General features: G+C 32.2%; 2 protein-coding genes across 2 annotated transcripts; one reads left to right on the top strand and one right to left on the bottom strand.

The window, feature by feature from the left end:
• The first annotated feature begins 4,387 nt into the window (after nt 1-4,387).
• LOC119645346 (probable cytochrome P450 305a1) lies at nt 4,388-7,132 on the top strand. Its single transcript, XM_038045509.1, has 2 exons — nt 4,388-4,555; nt 5,697-7,132. Exons 1-2 carry the CDS (start codon nt 4,462-4,464, stop codon nt 7,103-7,105), a joined length of 1,503 nt encoding a protein of 500 aa, XP_037901437.1. The 5' UTR covers nt 4,388-4,461; the 3' UTR covers nt 7,106-7,132.
• A 1,144-nt stretch (nt 7,133-8,276) lies between these two features.
• On the bottom strand, nt 8,277-12,713 carry LOC119631245 (protein cycle). The gene is made up of 5 exons (XM_038023288.1): nt 12,539-12,713; nt 11,670-11,744; nt 9,885-10,333; nt 8,773-9,199; nt 8,277-8,700 (listed from the first exon to the last, which is right to left on the bottom strand). The coding sequence occupies exons 1-5, from the start codon at nt 12,562-12,564 to the stop codon at nt 8,439-8,441; spliced, it is 1,239 nt and encodes a 412-aa protein (XP_037879216.1). The 5' UTR covers nt 12,565-12,713; the 3' UTR covers nt 8,277-8,438.
• Nucleotides 12,714-12,959: the final 246 nt, after the last annotated feature.

Below are 12,959 nucleotides of genomic sequence, written 5' to 3'. Positions count from 1 at the left end.
AACTGTATTACAACAATAATGCTAATGAAAAACAGAAAAAAAAAAAAAATGATATTTAGGAGTACAACACGACACCCACACTTACAAAAAATTAACCTTAAATTGTATATAGTTATGTAATTTAATGCAATATAAGCTAAAAAATTTGTTCTATTAAAAAACAAAAAAAAAAAAAAACAAAAAAAGGAAAAGAAAAAGATTTGAAGAAAAAAACAACAAAAAAAAAAAAACCCCAATCGTTTAATTTTTTCTCTAATTTTTAAATTAAAATTAATTTAAATGAATTACGTGTAAAGTGTATAAGAATTCCAAAATCATATTTACATTTATTATAAGTGAAGCGACAGTTTTTGCGGCTGCGTCCTTTTAATTGCTGTCAAAATTAATTTTGTTCTTAATTTTATTCGATTATTCTCAATCATTTCGATGTTTTAGAAACACGTTTTTTGTAATAAAGATCAACTTTTATTACACATAACTTGAATTATTTCAAAAATCATATAACGGAATATGTGTTTAAAAAAAGTTTTTGGGCAAATAACAAAGGTAAGTATGTCAGAATGTTAAAGAATAATATTATGATCAGAGACAAATGACAAGTAATAAGTAACGCTCAAGAGCTCAACATTATTGGCTGACTCTTCTGTTAGTAACATTAATAGATAGTAGCAGTACTACTGTTAATTAACCGCCATTTATATGCTATCTCTTTCATTCTCTTTTAGTATTGTGATGGGCAAAAAGTTTTCATTAAGCAGTGCTAACCTATCCGACAAACAATTTTTCAAATTTTTATATAATGACACCTTAAGCGTCAAGTCCAGTAAAGTTCAGTAAGTGGTATGTACGTCCACTCTTTCTTTTCTATTATTATTGCTTAAGGGGTAATTCCAGTTTGTTTTCTTCTTCTTCTTCTTCTTCTTTTTTTTTTTTTGGTTTATGCCATTTTTATATTATCTTAATCCGTTTGATCTCTGAAATATTCAAGAATGATACGACGCTCAAAACACGAATCTCTCTTATGTGACTGACTGATGATATTCTCAATGTGACTGACTACATTCGATCGCTTTTGCCGATTTTGTATGATAAATAATATATTTATACTTAATATTTTTATTGCGTTTTTCTCGAAACTATATTCTTCGAGCGCTTTTTTCATCTTATTTCAAGCGTTTATTTTTCAACTGTGATTTTATTGCAAAAATAGTGAGTGAAGCGCTCAAAAAAACCGATCGAATCTTTTATACCCATCGCCGTTTACTCCAAAAGAAAGCAAAAAAAGTAAAAGAACAATATTCTCATGCTCTATAGTATGGAGGGGGCGCAGTTGATTTCGTTGTAGGCGTATCCTTTAAAAATCTTAATTCCAAATTCCAAAATTCTTTTGGAAATTTGTAGAAGATATCTCCATTTTCACTAACGGGAGAATGTTTACAAAAAGTAGTACGAAGTTGAGCGAACACACAAATGGACAGACTTGTATAATCTATGGGGTTTAGGAAGCTTGTTTCTGCGCATTATAAAGGTATAGAAAAAAATTCATAAATTTTTGACACTCTATAATATTGGATGGGCATGGTCAATGTTTTCAATTTTTGTACACAAATCCTAGATGCAATGCATTGCCCATAGAATATGCGCCAAAATTTTTGTACATTTATGTTTTATTCCCTTTGAAAAACAGAAGTGTATTCATCGTACGTGATGGTGTGAACGTGTCCTTCGACCAATTTGACTCATTTTCACTTGCGTGCAAGGCTTGTGTCAAATTATAAGTTTATAGTTTTATTTTTGCGGTTTTAAGGGGAAAGGTTACAAGAGACATTACACAGACGGTCATACAGACAGACGGACATACTTTATGAAGTCTCCGACGCTTCCTTCTGAACGTTGGGAATATTTTGACAAAATGCATAAACCTCTTATCCTTCGGTGATGGGTGTAAAAAGCAATCCTACCCGCACAAAACCCTCTACCACTACACCAACATTTAGTTCCTAATAAGAAAATTATTTTAAAAAAATGAAAAAACTCTTAACAATTGTACTAACACGTGCTAAATGTTTGTTAATTAAAAAAAATAACCGCTAACTTCATGCTGACAGGATAGCGTGATCCTCCTTTACTATACCCTACACCGCTTACGGTACACGATACATAAAGTTTGTGCGCACGTATGTAACACCCAGAAGAGCTTAAGCCTAGACGCAACTGTTATTATACCGCCCGATTCTGAATCATTTTCAAAATCGATCCAAGTCTGGATATCCGTCTGATGTTTGTCCATGCACTTTTTTGGTCAAGGTACAGATCGTGATTTTTATGAGATATTTTGATGAAATTTGATACACTAAGGTGCTTTGGGCCGAAAAAGGAACGCTATTGAATGGTGGTATGGTACGGTTCAATTTTTCAACAAAAATTGCACACTTCAAGATTTCTTGTCAAAAGTGTTAGTAGTTTTTCAGTTTTTAACTGCGCTAAACCGCAGGAAAATTCAGATTAAACTACGGATATGGCAAATTCATTGGGCTTGAAGTGAAAATGCAATAAGCTTTGAAACAGTTAAAAAATGCTTAATGGGATTTTGTGAAAAAAAATTTTAGTCTCTAGCCAGAGCAATCGAGGAAGTGGTCCGAACTTGGGCGGGAAGGTTCTCTCCCACTTATGGAATTTCCTCCACACCTGTCTCCTTCTATTTAACATTAACTCAAATGAAATTCGCATACGTCCGTCTGTCTCTAGGCAAAGCAATCCAGGAAGTGATTTTAACCTGAGCTCGGAACTTCTCTGCCGATTGAGGAGTGTTTTCCGATCTCCGAACTCCGAACTCCGATCGATACAATCACATTTAGCTGAGCAGCAATCTTACAAATTTGAAAATGTCCAAAAATGGGTTCGATAATTATTTTGCCTCGAAATTGCAAGGTTGCTATTGCACGAATATCCGTAACTATCCACGAATGAGAATGAGAAAAAGGTTACAGATAACTATGGTTAATATTTCGATTAAAATACTTTGCAAGAAATTTGAATTTTATGAATTCGCGTATATATACATATATATATATATATATATACATTTGTATATAAGGATATATAAGCAGAAAACGAATGCAAATTGAACGATTCTCGATGAAGTAAACAAATGACTAATTCATTTATATTTATTATTAATTAAATTAATATGAATAATTATAAATTTTTAATGATTAATTAAATATTTTTTATTATAATAATTAATATAAAGATTGTTTATAATTCATCCAAAATAATAATAATTTCCGAATAAATATTTAAAGACACATATATACATCCTGACTGGCGAGATATTTCATTTCATTTATACACTCTTACAAAATTGCTCTTATTTACCCAACTGGAGCCATAATAACAAAGCAAGATATTTGTGATTTAATTGAATGATTGCCTATATACATAGTGTTTATCAGAAAATGTTTGCAGGGAGAATTATCTGAGAGAGCCACTTACACCATACACATACATACATACATACATACATACATACACACATACACACACAAGCACATACACATACTTATGCACAGATATGCATATATAAATAGGAACGATAGCTATTGTTATCATTATTCGATAATGTAAAACACAATCAATCAGACAATTTTATTCGGCTATGGCGGTATCTTTTATATTCTTCATATTTTTTTCTTAAAAAGTTATATAAATATTATTGAGGCAGGTGTAACCAATTTTTTTTCCTTTTTTTTTGTTGCATATCCACTGTAAATGCGTTTCATAATATTTTCCTCGATACAAAATTTAATATTCATCAAGAATTTATATACTTTATAAAGGATGGCTGAAGCTTCCTTTCGAGCGTTACAAGCGTTTTGATAAATCGATTACATTCTCATCGTCCGGTGTAGGGGGGCTATAGGTGGGAAAAAGAAAAAAAAAAAAAAAAAAAAAAAAAAACAGAAATGAAATACAAAACTATTTGAGCTTACAAACGAGAGGAGATTTCCACATGAGCAACGTAACGCATACGCATACACAAACTATATGCGAATATATAAAAGCGCATGCAGAGAATTTTCTAAAGTTTGCATTCGGCGATCTCAAAGCGAAAACTAATGGTTGAGTAGGGCGGCGAAATTAATTGATTAATGGGATAGAATGAAATAAACGTGTACGCAAACTACTCCCATTAAGGCGAGTTCTTGTGTAATAAAATTTCAGAAGAGATAAAAATAAATTTAAAATAAATTTAATTAATGAAAATGTGTATTATTAATAAATAAAATAAATAAAATAAATAAAATAAATAAAAAAAAAATTAAATAAACTAATATTTTTCTAATTTAAATAAAATTATTTCGATATGAACGATTCTTTCAAGTAAATATATATATATATATATATATATATATTTTTTTTAATTCAAAAAGAAAATAAAGTGTTTGAAAGCAAATAAAAATGAGTGCCTTTCTAGTATTTATAACCTTTATATTGAGCTACATTATCATCAAGCTATGGAGCAGTGTAAAAAGGCCAAACAACTTCCCCCCAGGTAATTATTAACAATCATTACAAAAACACAAAAAACAAAATATACCAATAAAATATTTTAATAATAATATACATTTTTCCCCTTAAATCTTTTTTATTTACAATTAAATAAAAATATATATATAAAAAAATAAAATAAATAAATCAATGAATAAAATGCAATTTAAAGTTCACTTCATCCGCTCGGGCGATCAAAAACGACATTTTCCGTTTCCCCTTGACAAAGGCAAACTGAAATTGAATAGAGTAGAATTCGAGTATGTCCAAGCCTTGGTGATCAGGTTCAATGCTTGTATGTGTACAGTCATTTTTAAGTTCAGTAATGAAACCTTGGAATATATTATGCGTCAAAAAGTCGATTCATATTTAAACCGGCATTCGGGAGTAAGTGTAAAATCTATTTACATATTGTTAGGCTTAGGACTATTTCGACCGTTTAATACCTTTTCAATGTCAAGCAGTTTATAAAAACGCGGTTTATTTATCAGATCATAGTAAAGTGTAATAGTGGAGATAATTGTGGGACTAAAAAACGGACAAAGGACAGACACGATTCGCCCTCAACAAGCATATATACCCTTCATACTCTGCTAACGTATCTGCTACTGCGTAAGACTAGTACACCTCTTGTCATAGATAAGAAATTAGCCGCAATTCTTAGATAGCATTCTTCCCTATATCCGGCATCGGGTACTGAACGTATGTACGCAGATATACGCTTCCACTACGAAAACCGGAAAATACGCTTTGGCGAATTTATATATGTATTTTTAAGTAGGAAAACATTGTCACTTCACTCACGTTTATCCTTCTTCTCGCCCAATCGCAGACAAACCGTTAATTGGTAACAATTAAAATTTGTGAACCAACTTTTTTTTATGGTATTAATCATTTTCATCATTATACAGCTGCAGATTTTTATAATTAATTTTTAATAATTAATAATAACTGGATTTGTGTGTTTTTTTTTTTTTTTCGCTAATTAAAAACCACATCAAATTTATTTATTTATTTTATTTAACAAATTCAAGCTAAATGAAAATTTATTATCAATAAATTTTTTAATACTTATATTTTTAATTTCATATATTTTGTTTATTATTTTTAATTTTTTTTTTGTTTTTTTTTTTTTTTTTTTTTAGGACCTCCATTTCTACCATGGATTGGCAATACGATGCATCTACGTAAGGAGTCTGCGATTGCCGGTGGACAACACAAAGCCTATGAAAATTGGTCGAAAGAGTACAAGTCAAATGTGTTAGGGCTCAAATTGGGTAGCGATCTGGTGGTAGTCGCTTTAACTTATCCTTTAGTGAAGCAAGTGCATTTGGAGGAAGTGTTCGAAGGACGGCCGGATACTTTCTTTTTTCGTTTGCGTACTATGGGTACACGTAAAGGCATCACCGGTGTCGATGGCCCGTTGTGGTATGAACATCGTCATTTCTCTATGAAACAATTGCGTAATGTCGGCTTTGGGCGCACGCCAATGGAAAAACATATCGAACGTGAAACGGATGATTTATTGACTTACATAGAAGGCTTAAACGGTTCACCCGTATGCCCTAGCAGCTTTTTAGCTCATGTCGTTATTAACGTTTTATGGACAATGGTAGCCAATAAACATTTCGCTTATGAGGATAAACGTTTAGAGAAACTTTTGAATTTATTGCATCGTCGCTCACAAGCTTTTGATATGTCCGGTGGTCTACTCTCACAATATCCTTGGCTACGTTTTATAGCGCCAAAGAAAACCGGTTACAATATCATTTGTCAACTCAATAATGAATTACATGAATTCTTTATGGAAACTATAGAAGAACACAAGCGTACATTGACGCAAGAAAATGCTGAAAGCGATTTCATATACGCTTATCTGCAGGAGATGAAACAAGAGAGTAACAAGAAGGCACCTTTCACAGAAAGTGAATTAACGATGATCATTTTGGACTTTTTTATAGCTGGCTCCCAAACTACCAGCCATACCATGGAATTGGCTTTAATGACATTGGCTTTAAGGCAGGATGTACAAAAGAATTTGTATAACGAAATTAGGAAAAATGCGAAAGAAAATTCATTAGTATTTCCGCACTTAAGTACGAAAAATTTGTATCCCTATATGGAAGCATTCATAATGGAGGTGCAACGTTTCTATCATATTTTGCCAATTACGGGGCCGCGACGTGCTATGTGGAATACAAAACTTAACGGTTATGATATACCCAAGAATACAATTATTTTTATTGGCTTAAGTACGGTATTAATGGATCGTGAGCATTGGGGTGATCCACAAATGTTTCGGCCGGAACGTTTTATCAACGAAGAAGGCAAAGCATTTAAAGATGATTTCTTTATGCCGTTCGGACAAGGCCGCAGACGGTGCTTGGGTGATGCTTTGGCTCGTGCCTGCTTATTTTCGTTCCTAATAAAAATCATCGAACATTTCAGTATTGAATTGAGCGACGAACCGAAAGATAAACCATCGGTGAAATTGCTACCGGGCATTATGCTATCGCCGAAACCTTACAAAATATGCCTGATGAAAAGAGGTTAAATTTTATTAAAACTTTATACAAGAAAAGATATAAATAGAAAAAAAAAAAAAACACAATAAAAAATAAACATTATTTTTTTATTTTTTTTTAATTTTTCTAAACAAAATCATTCGCTTACCTGCGCACGATATTCGACATGCACTTATGATGCACTGTTCCATCAATCTGACGAAGATTTTAAGATAAAATGAAATTTAAAATTAAAAGAAAAACTGCAATAAGGCAACGTTTAAAAACAATCCGAATCCTTAGGGAAAACCCATAATTTGGCAAGAGTTAGAAGAAAAAATTCAAGACGAAATTTATCCTTTCAAATAAAGTTCGGATCACAATCGCGAACAACTGAAGATAGCCAAGTTGATTCCTCTGATCAGCGACATGAGTATGCATTACAACTATTTAACAAATGTAACAACGTCCTCGTGTCGTACATAAAACTGTTTTGACTAAATTATTTTGTGCTTTATTATACATACATGTCGAGCAGGAATTTATTTCATTTGGTACAGTTGCGCACTGTTGCCGGTTTCACTTTGTTGCCTAAGGCGGCTGATCAAAGCAAATAAGTTTTTTCCGATTTTTTTTTTTTTTTTTAAGCGAGGTATGTCCTCTTGCTATATGGCGAGCAATCTACGAACAAAATAGTCAAAGGTGGAGGAACTCATGTTACTCCTTTCTCATCTATCGGAGAAGTCAGCTTAGCCTAGTAAATTTATGCTTTCATCAAGACTGGAAAAACATTACCTGAATATGTACAATGTTCTCCACGGAGAGTTTATTGCCAAAAGTCATCAGTTAGTCATCATTTTTTTCCTAGACAGAACTTTGGATTGCTTGAATCTCACAAATAACTTTCAATGCCATTAGTAATCATAAAATTTTGAATGTATATTCTGCCCTTAGGCTGATAAAAACCATCAATAACTGTTTAATAATAGATAGCCATTGGAAAGATTTTTAGCCGAATAAAAAAAAAATTTTTTTTTTTTTTTTTTTCTTAACATTCTAATCAGTAGAAGAAAACTGCTGATGCGGCTTGCATGACTTTGTTTATTCTTTTATTTCAATTTTTTCCTCAGAATATTGACAGTTAGTATAAGATAAACAAACACTTGGTTCAAAATGAACTTGAGCTAGGTGTAGTTTTTAATTCTAACTTATCGCGTCGCAACTAGGATAAACAATTCGATACATTAGAAGAAAGAGTTTTGTCCGCGATACATTCTACCGAATTTATGCGATTTAGTGAATTGGAGAAGATAAAGAAAAACACTTTTATATTTTATTTATCCCCTTCCAGATTATCGTTTACTTGACACTTATTTATGATATTTACAAAAATACCGAATTCTTAGCCATAATGTATTCGATTTCAGTGGTCCAAGGATTTTTGAAGGCGCGCCACTCACTTTGTAATTGTATGAAACTATTATCTTTGCAACGAAAGCGGTAAACTTGAGTGGTAACCTTTTCGGCCACTTGTAGAACTAGCTTATGCGATTCGGCCAAAGCGGGAACATCTTCATGATGAAAATATTCATAAAAGCTACTCCCAAGAATTTCTTGTGGCAGAAAGCCTACAGCTAAAGTAGCTCTACAAAAACAATCAATCCCATATTAATTTGATGAAAAGTTTTTTTTAAAAATGTGGAGACAAAAAACGCACCTTTGATCAATGAATAAAAATTTACCATCCACCGAGTGACGTGATAAAAAGTTCACGTGCCTAATATTTGGATGATTATCCAACGAGGCAGGTGTTTGATTCTCCAAAACATTTGAAGGTATTCGCCCAATAGCCACTAGGCAGGATAGATTTGAAATCTGATTTTCATTCTCATTGTCCTGATCTTCTTCTTTAATAGGGGTCCACGATTTCAAATAGCCTGTACATTGTATGACACGATACTTATCTTCATTCAACAATTTAGAGCGACGTTTTGTCGAACTGCGAGAACTAGAAGAAGTATCCGATTCTTCTTTAATTTGACTGCCGCTCGCTTTCAATTTCATCCGACAGAAAAATGATCTTCTTGCTCCAGGACACAGGCGACATAAACTGTGCGGTATATCCGCCTTAACGGGTAACATTGCTATGAAAATAAAATAAAAAAAACACATTTTATAAAAAATATTCTTAACACAAATCACTTTCGACCCTTTTAATATTCAATCAAATATCGTACAATAACTTTATAGCAAATTGAATAGAATTTCTCCTTTCTTTTACATAATTTGTTTGGATTTGTGGACGGATTATACCTATTTCCAATAACTTCGAATAGTGCAAGGCAAATGATAACATTTTATTCTAGTTGTCCAGTTTGTGGCATTAAGCAATAGATAGAGAAAGAGATTCCAGATTCTATTCTTGTCATGTCGAAATTGTTATGGAAGGAATTGCTAGCGTTCTTCTGGCCCATAGGGAAATCGGATCTGTTAGTTATTAAGTGAAAGCAAAACTAAACTTTTAAGAAAATCATTTTTTTACGGGAATTTCAGTCTTTCGTTTATTATGGAAGTAAATGCGTACTAAGTAAAATTTGCCTTTATCACGGTTTATGGGATTTGAGAGCGAACTGAAGAACTTCAATTAAAAATGGATCATTAAAAAAAATCATAAAGCTTATGAAGAAGGTATTTGCAGTATGAGATACTTTCAATTTTCGTATTACAAATTACAAGCGATATTAATCATATATTAACAACGTGCCTTAGAGGTGGTCAATCAACTTGTATTCAATAATTAAGTAAAAAAGTAATTTTAGTTTAACTTACTTTTGGCGTCTATATATCTTTCCCTCGGGCAAGGATCCAATGACGATAATTGCTCTTTAACTTTAGCCACATCTTTTTGATGCAAAAAATCGAACCAACTTTGACCTAAAAGATCAGACTGTGTACAATTCAGCACCTGAGATACCGATTCAGAGACATATAAAATGCGACCACGATCGCAACCGACAACAAACAGGAATCCCTCTGCAGCCTGTAGTATTAACATTTTCATTTCCTGATCTGATAAGAATGTGGGTTTGCAGTCCGCACCACTGTAAGCGTGAACTGCTCCACGTATGCTACGTAAATGTTGTACTGCCATACGTAAAACTGTCAGTTTATCTAATTTTCTGTGCATCGCATAGCATATGGGTATCATCGAAGACAACTCATTAATATAAGTATTCATCTTATCACGACGCCGTTTCTCGATTTCGCTGTGATTTTGCCTGCAATAAGAATATTCAAAAAAAATTAAATTGAATTGCGAAAAAGTTACTTTGCCTACTCGAAGAAATATTATATACTATCACAATATAATTATTTCATTAATTTACAGTTGTAAGCAGTGACAGATTTTTCGCCACACCATAGCAGTATCTTTTTATTACGCTTAAAGACTTTTTTAACTATTTAATTATAAAAATAATTATCTTTAGATATATGTAAATTAATTTTGATAATTATTCTATCCAGATGGCATTACAACTCTTGTTTTTGCTTTAACTTGCCGAATAATAATAACTCATATTGCGTTATTATCTAATGGAACATTGCTGCTAGAACGAATAGCGATGTATTCCGGAAATGGAATTAAGTTGAATTTACAAGAAGCAGAAAATATTAAAAAAAGATCAATTAGTGGATTTAGTAATAAATCTATTTTCGAAATATAACGTTTATTTCGAATATTTACTACAGTTAGGACCTCATTGCAGACACAATATCTATTCTTGCATAATATTGCAAAAACACTAAGGCAAATACGATTTACCAGCTCTTAGCCTGGCTAGTATTATGCCCTAGTTTCTTGCGAATATTAGTTGAGAACATGTTATAGTAAAATTTTAACTCTTGTTTGCAATTTCGATCGATCCCAGCTGGGGTATTTTAGAATTAATTTTAATGCTATTGTTGTAAGAATATTGATGTGGATTTAACCTGAGATATGGAACGATCCCCCTTAGCTTGTTTAACTTACTTTTCCCTTTGGATTTTTTGCTCCAACCATAGCAAGCAGTTAGTGAAATGAGAATATATTGCTTATCCAAGACATAAAATGACTTCCATTGATTGAAGCACTTGCAATTGCAATGACATAAATGCAGCAAATGGCACTTATAAATGTTTGAAAGAGATAGAACTTTTATGGTTATTGAGGACAAATGGTTAATTGGATAAATTTTTCAGCTTTCGATGTTTTCTTCGCTTTTGTCAATGACTTCAGCAAATTTTTCAGAGTGTTTGAGAGTTTGAAGAGTTTATTATACACGCAATTTATTTGTTCGATTTTTTCTTCTTGCGATTTGCAAAATTTCGTAGCGCACTCTACCATTTCTCAGCAAACTTCGGATGCTACCAATCAAACGAAAGCTTTGATCGACTATAACCGGTATTCGATGGCCACAGTTATCGTACATAACTTCGGCATTAATCGATTACTTAGTTCATGATATTTTGAATTCAAAAAATTATGCAATTTTCGCTACGGATTTATGGAATTTAAAACTTCCTATATTTTATGGACATTTTTTTTAGGTGTGTGTGCAAAAATCTAATACTCACTTGCGATTTTCATCCGTAGTGCGTGTGGACTTCTCTTCATCGTAAGTCTCGTCATCTAACTCTTCCAAGTTGTCACTGAAAAAAAAGAAGCATAAATTAATCAAAATAACAGATGATCGCTAATTTAATCTATAACCATCTTGAATGTCCGACATTTAAAATAGTGAACGATGCTCGATCTGTGGCACCATCCTGTAAGCGTCTAAAAAGAAAATTTGGAGTATTTGCTCAATTTCTATGAGCTTGGCATAGCGTCGGAATTCTTTTTGGTTTGTTTTTAATACGTTTGTTCGCTGTGCAAAAGGTTTTAGTGATTCGCGTGAAATGTGTGCAGCAGTTAAGCTCAACAGTTTCTTTGCAGAGCTTCTAATCCAAATATGCAGCCCAAAACAAGGCTTATTTGTTTTGCTATGATCCAATCCTTTCCATAGGAAGTAGGGCGACTTTGTATATCGTCAAATATGAAAAGCAATTCCGATCATTTCGATCAGAGGGTTCGAAGACTTCCTTCCAAATTGCAAATTTTTACTGATTTGCCAAGTTATTGTGACAATTTCAGTATTATAACGAGTATCATTACATATTTATAGAAATGGCAACATCAGTATACTTCTACCTCAAGATAATCAAGATAATATTAAGGGAATAATTACAGTACAACCTTCTGATATTTTATTTATCGGGAGTGTTTATTTATGCATTTAATTATTTTACCTCAGTACTAACTTTCAATTATGGTTATTGACATAGAATTAAGAATGCAATGCTATAAATTAGGAAAAAAACAAGTTTATTTTTTTTTTTTTAAGAAAAACTTTGATGGAAAGACCACACTTGGCAATTGTTGCATGAATTCTAAGCTTACTCACCAAAACTCCATATTATTACAGTTCATCGCTTCATATAGATATTATTTTCTATTTAAATTATTTATTTGAAAATCTACTAGTTTTTCAACGCAAAACTACAAGTCGTTTTGACATTTTGCGAAAAGTTGAATGAAGAATTTTTTTTTTTTTTGCTTTTGATTAACATTTGCAAACAATACAAACAAGAAGTATCTTGCAGTTTTACAGACAATTCATTTGCAGTATTTCGTAGTGTGCTCAGGTACAAAGTCGTATATCGAACATTGTTTATTAATACAAATTAATTCATTATATTACAGCACATATCATTTGTGGTTTTTTAAAAAATAAAACGTGGATATGCATCCAAAGTTCGGGCTTTCTCCATTCGAGTTCAAATTATAAGTGAACCCTCGTTACGTTGCCGAGTATTTTGTTTAAA

This window comes from Glossina fuscipes, unplaced genomic scaffold (genome assembly GCF_014805625.2).
Source record: "Glossina fuscipes isolate IAEA_lab_2018 unplaced genomic scaffold, Yale_Gfus_2 1, whole genome shotgun sequence".
Taxonomy (NCBI): Eukaryota; Metazoa; Arthropoda; class Insecta; order Diptera; family Glossinidae; genus Glossina; species Glossina fuscipes.
The sequence above is the reverse complement of the archived record's forward strand: the minus strand, read 5'-3'. Positions and strand labels throughout refer to the sequence as shown.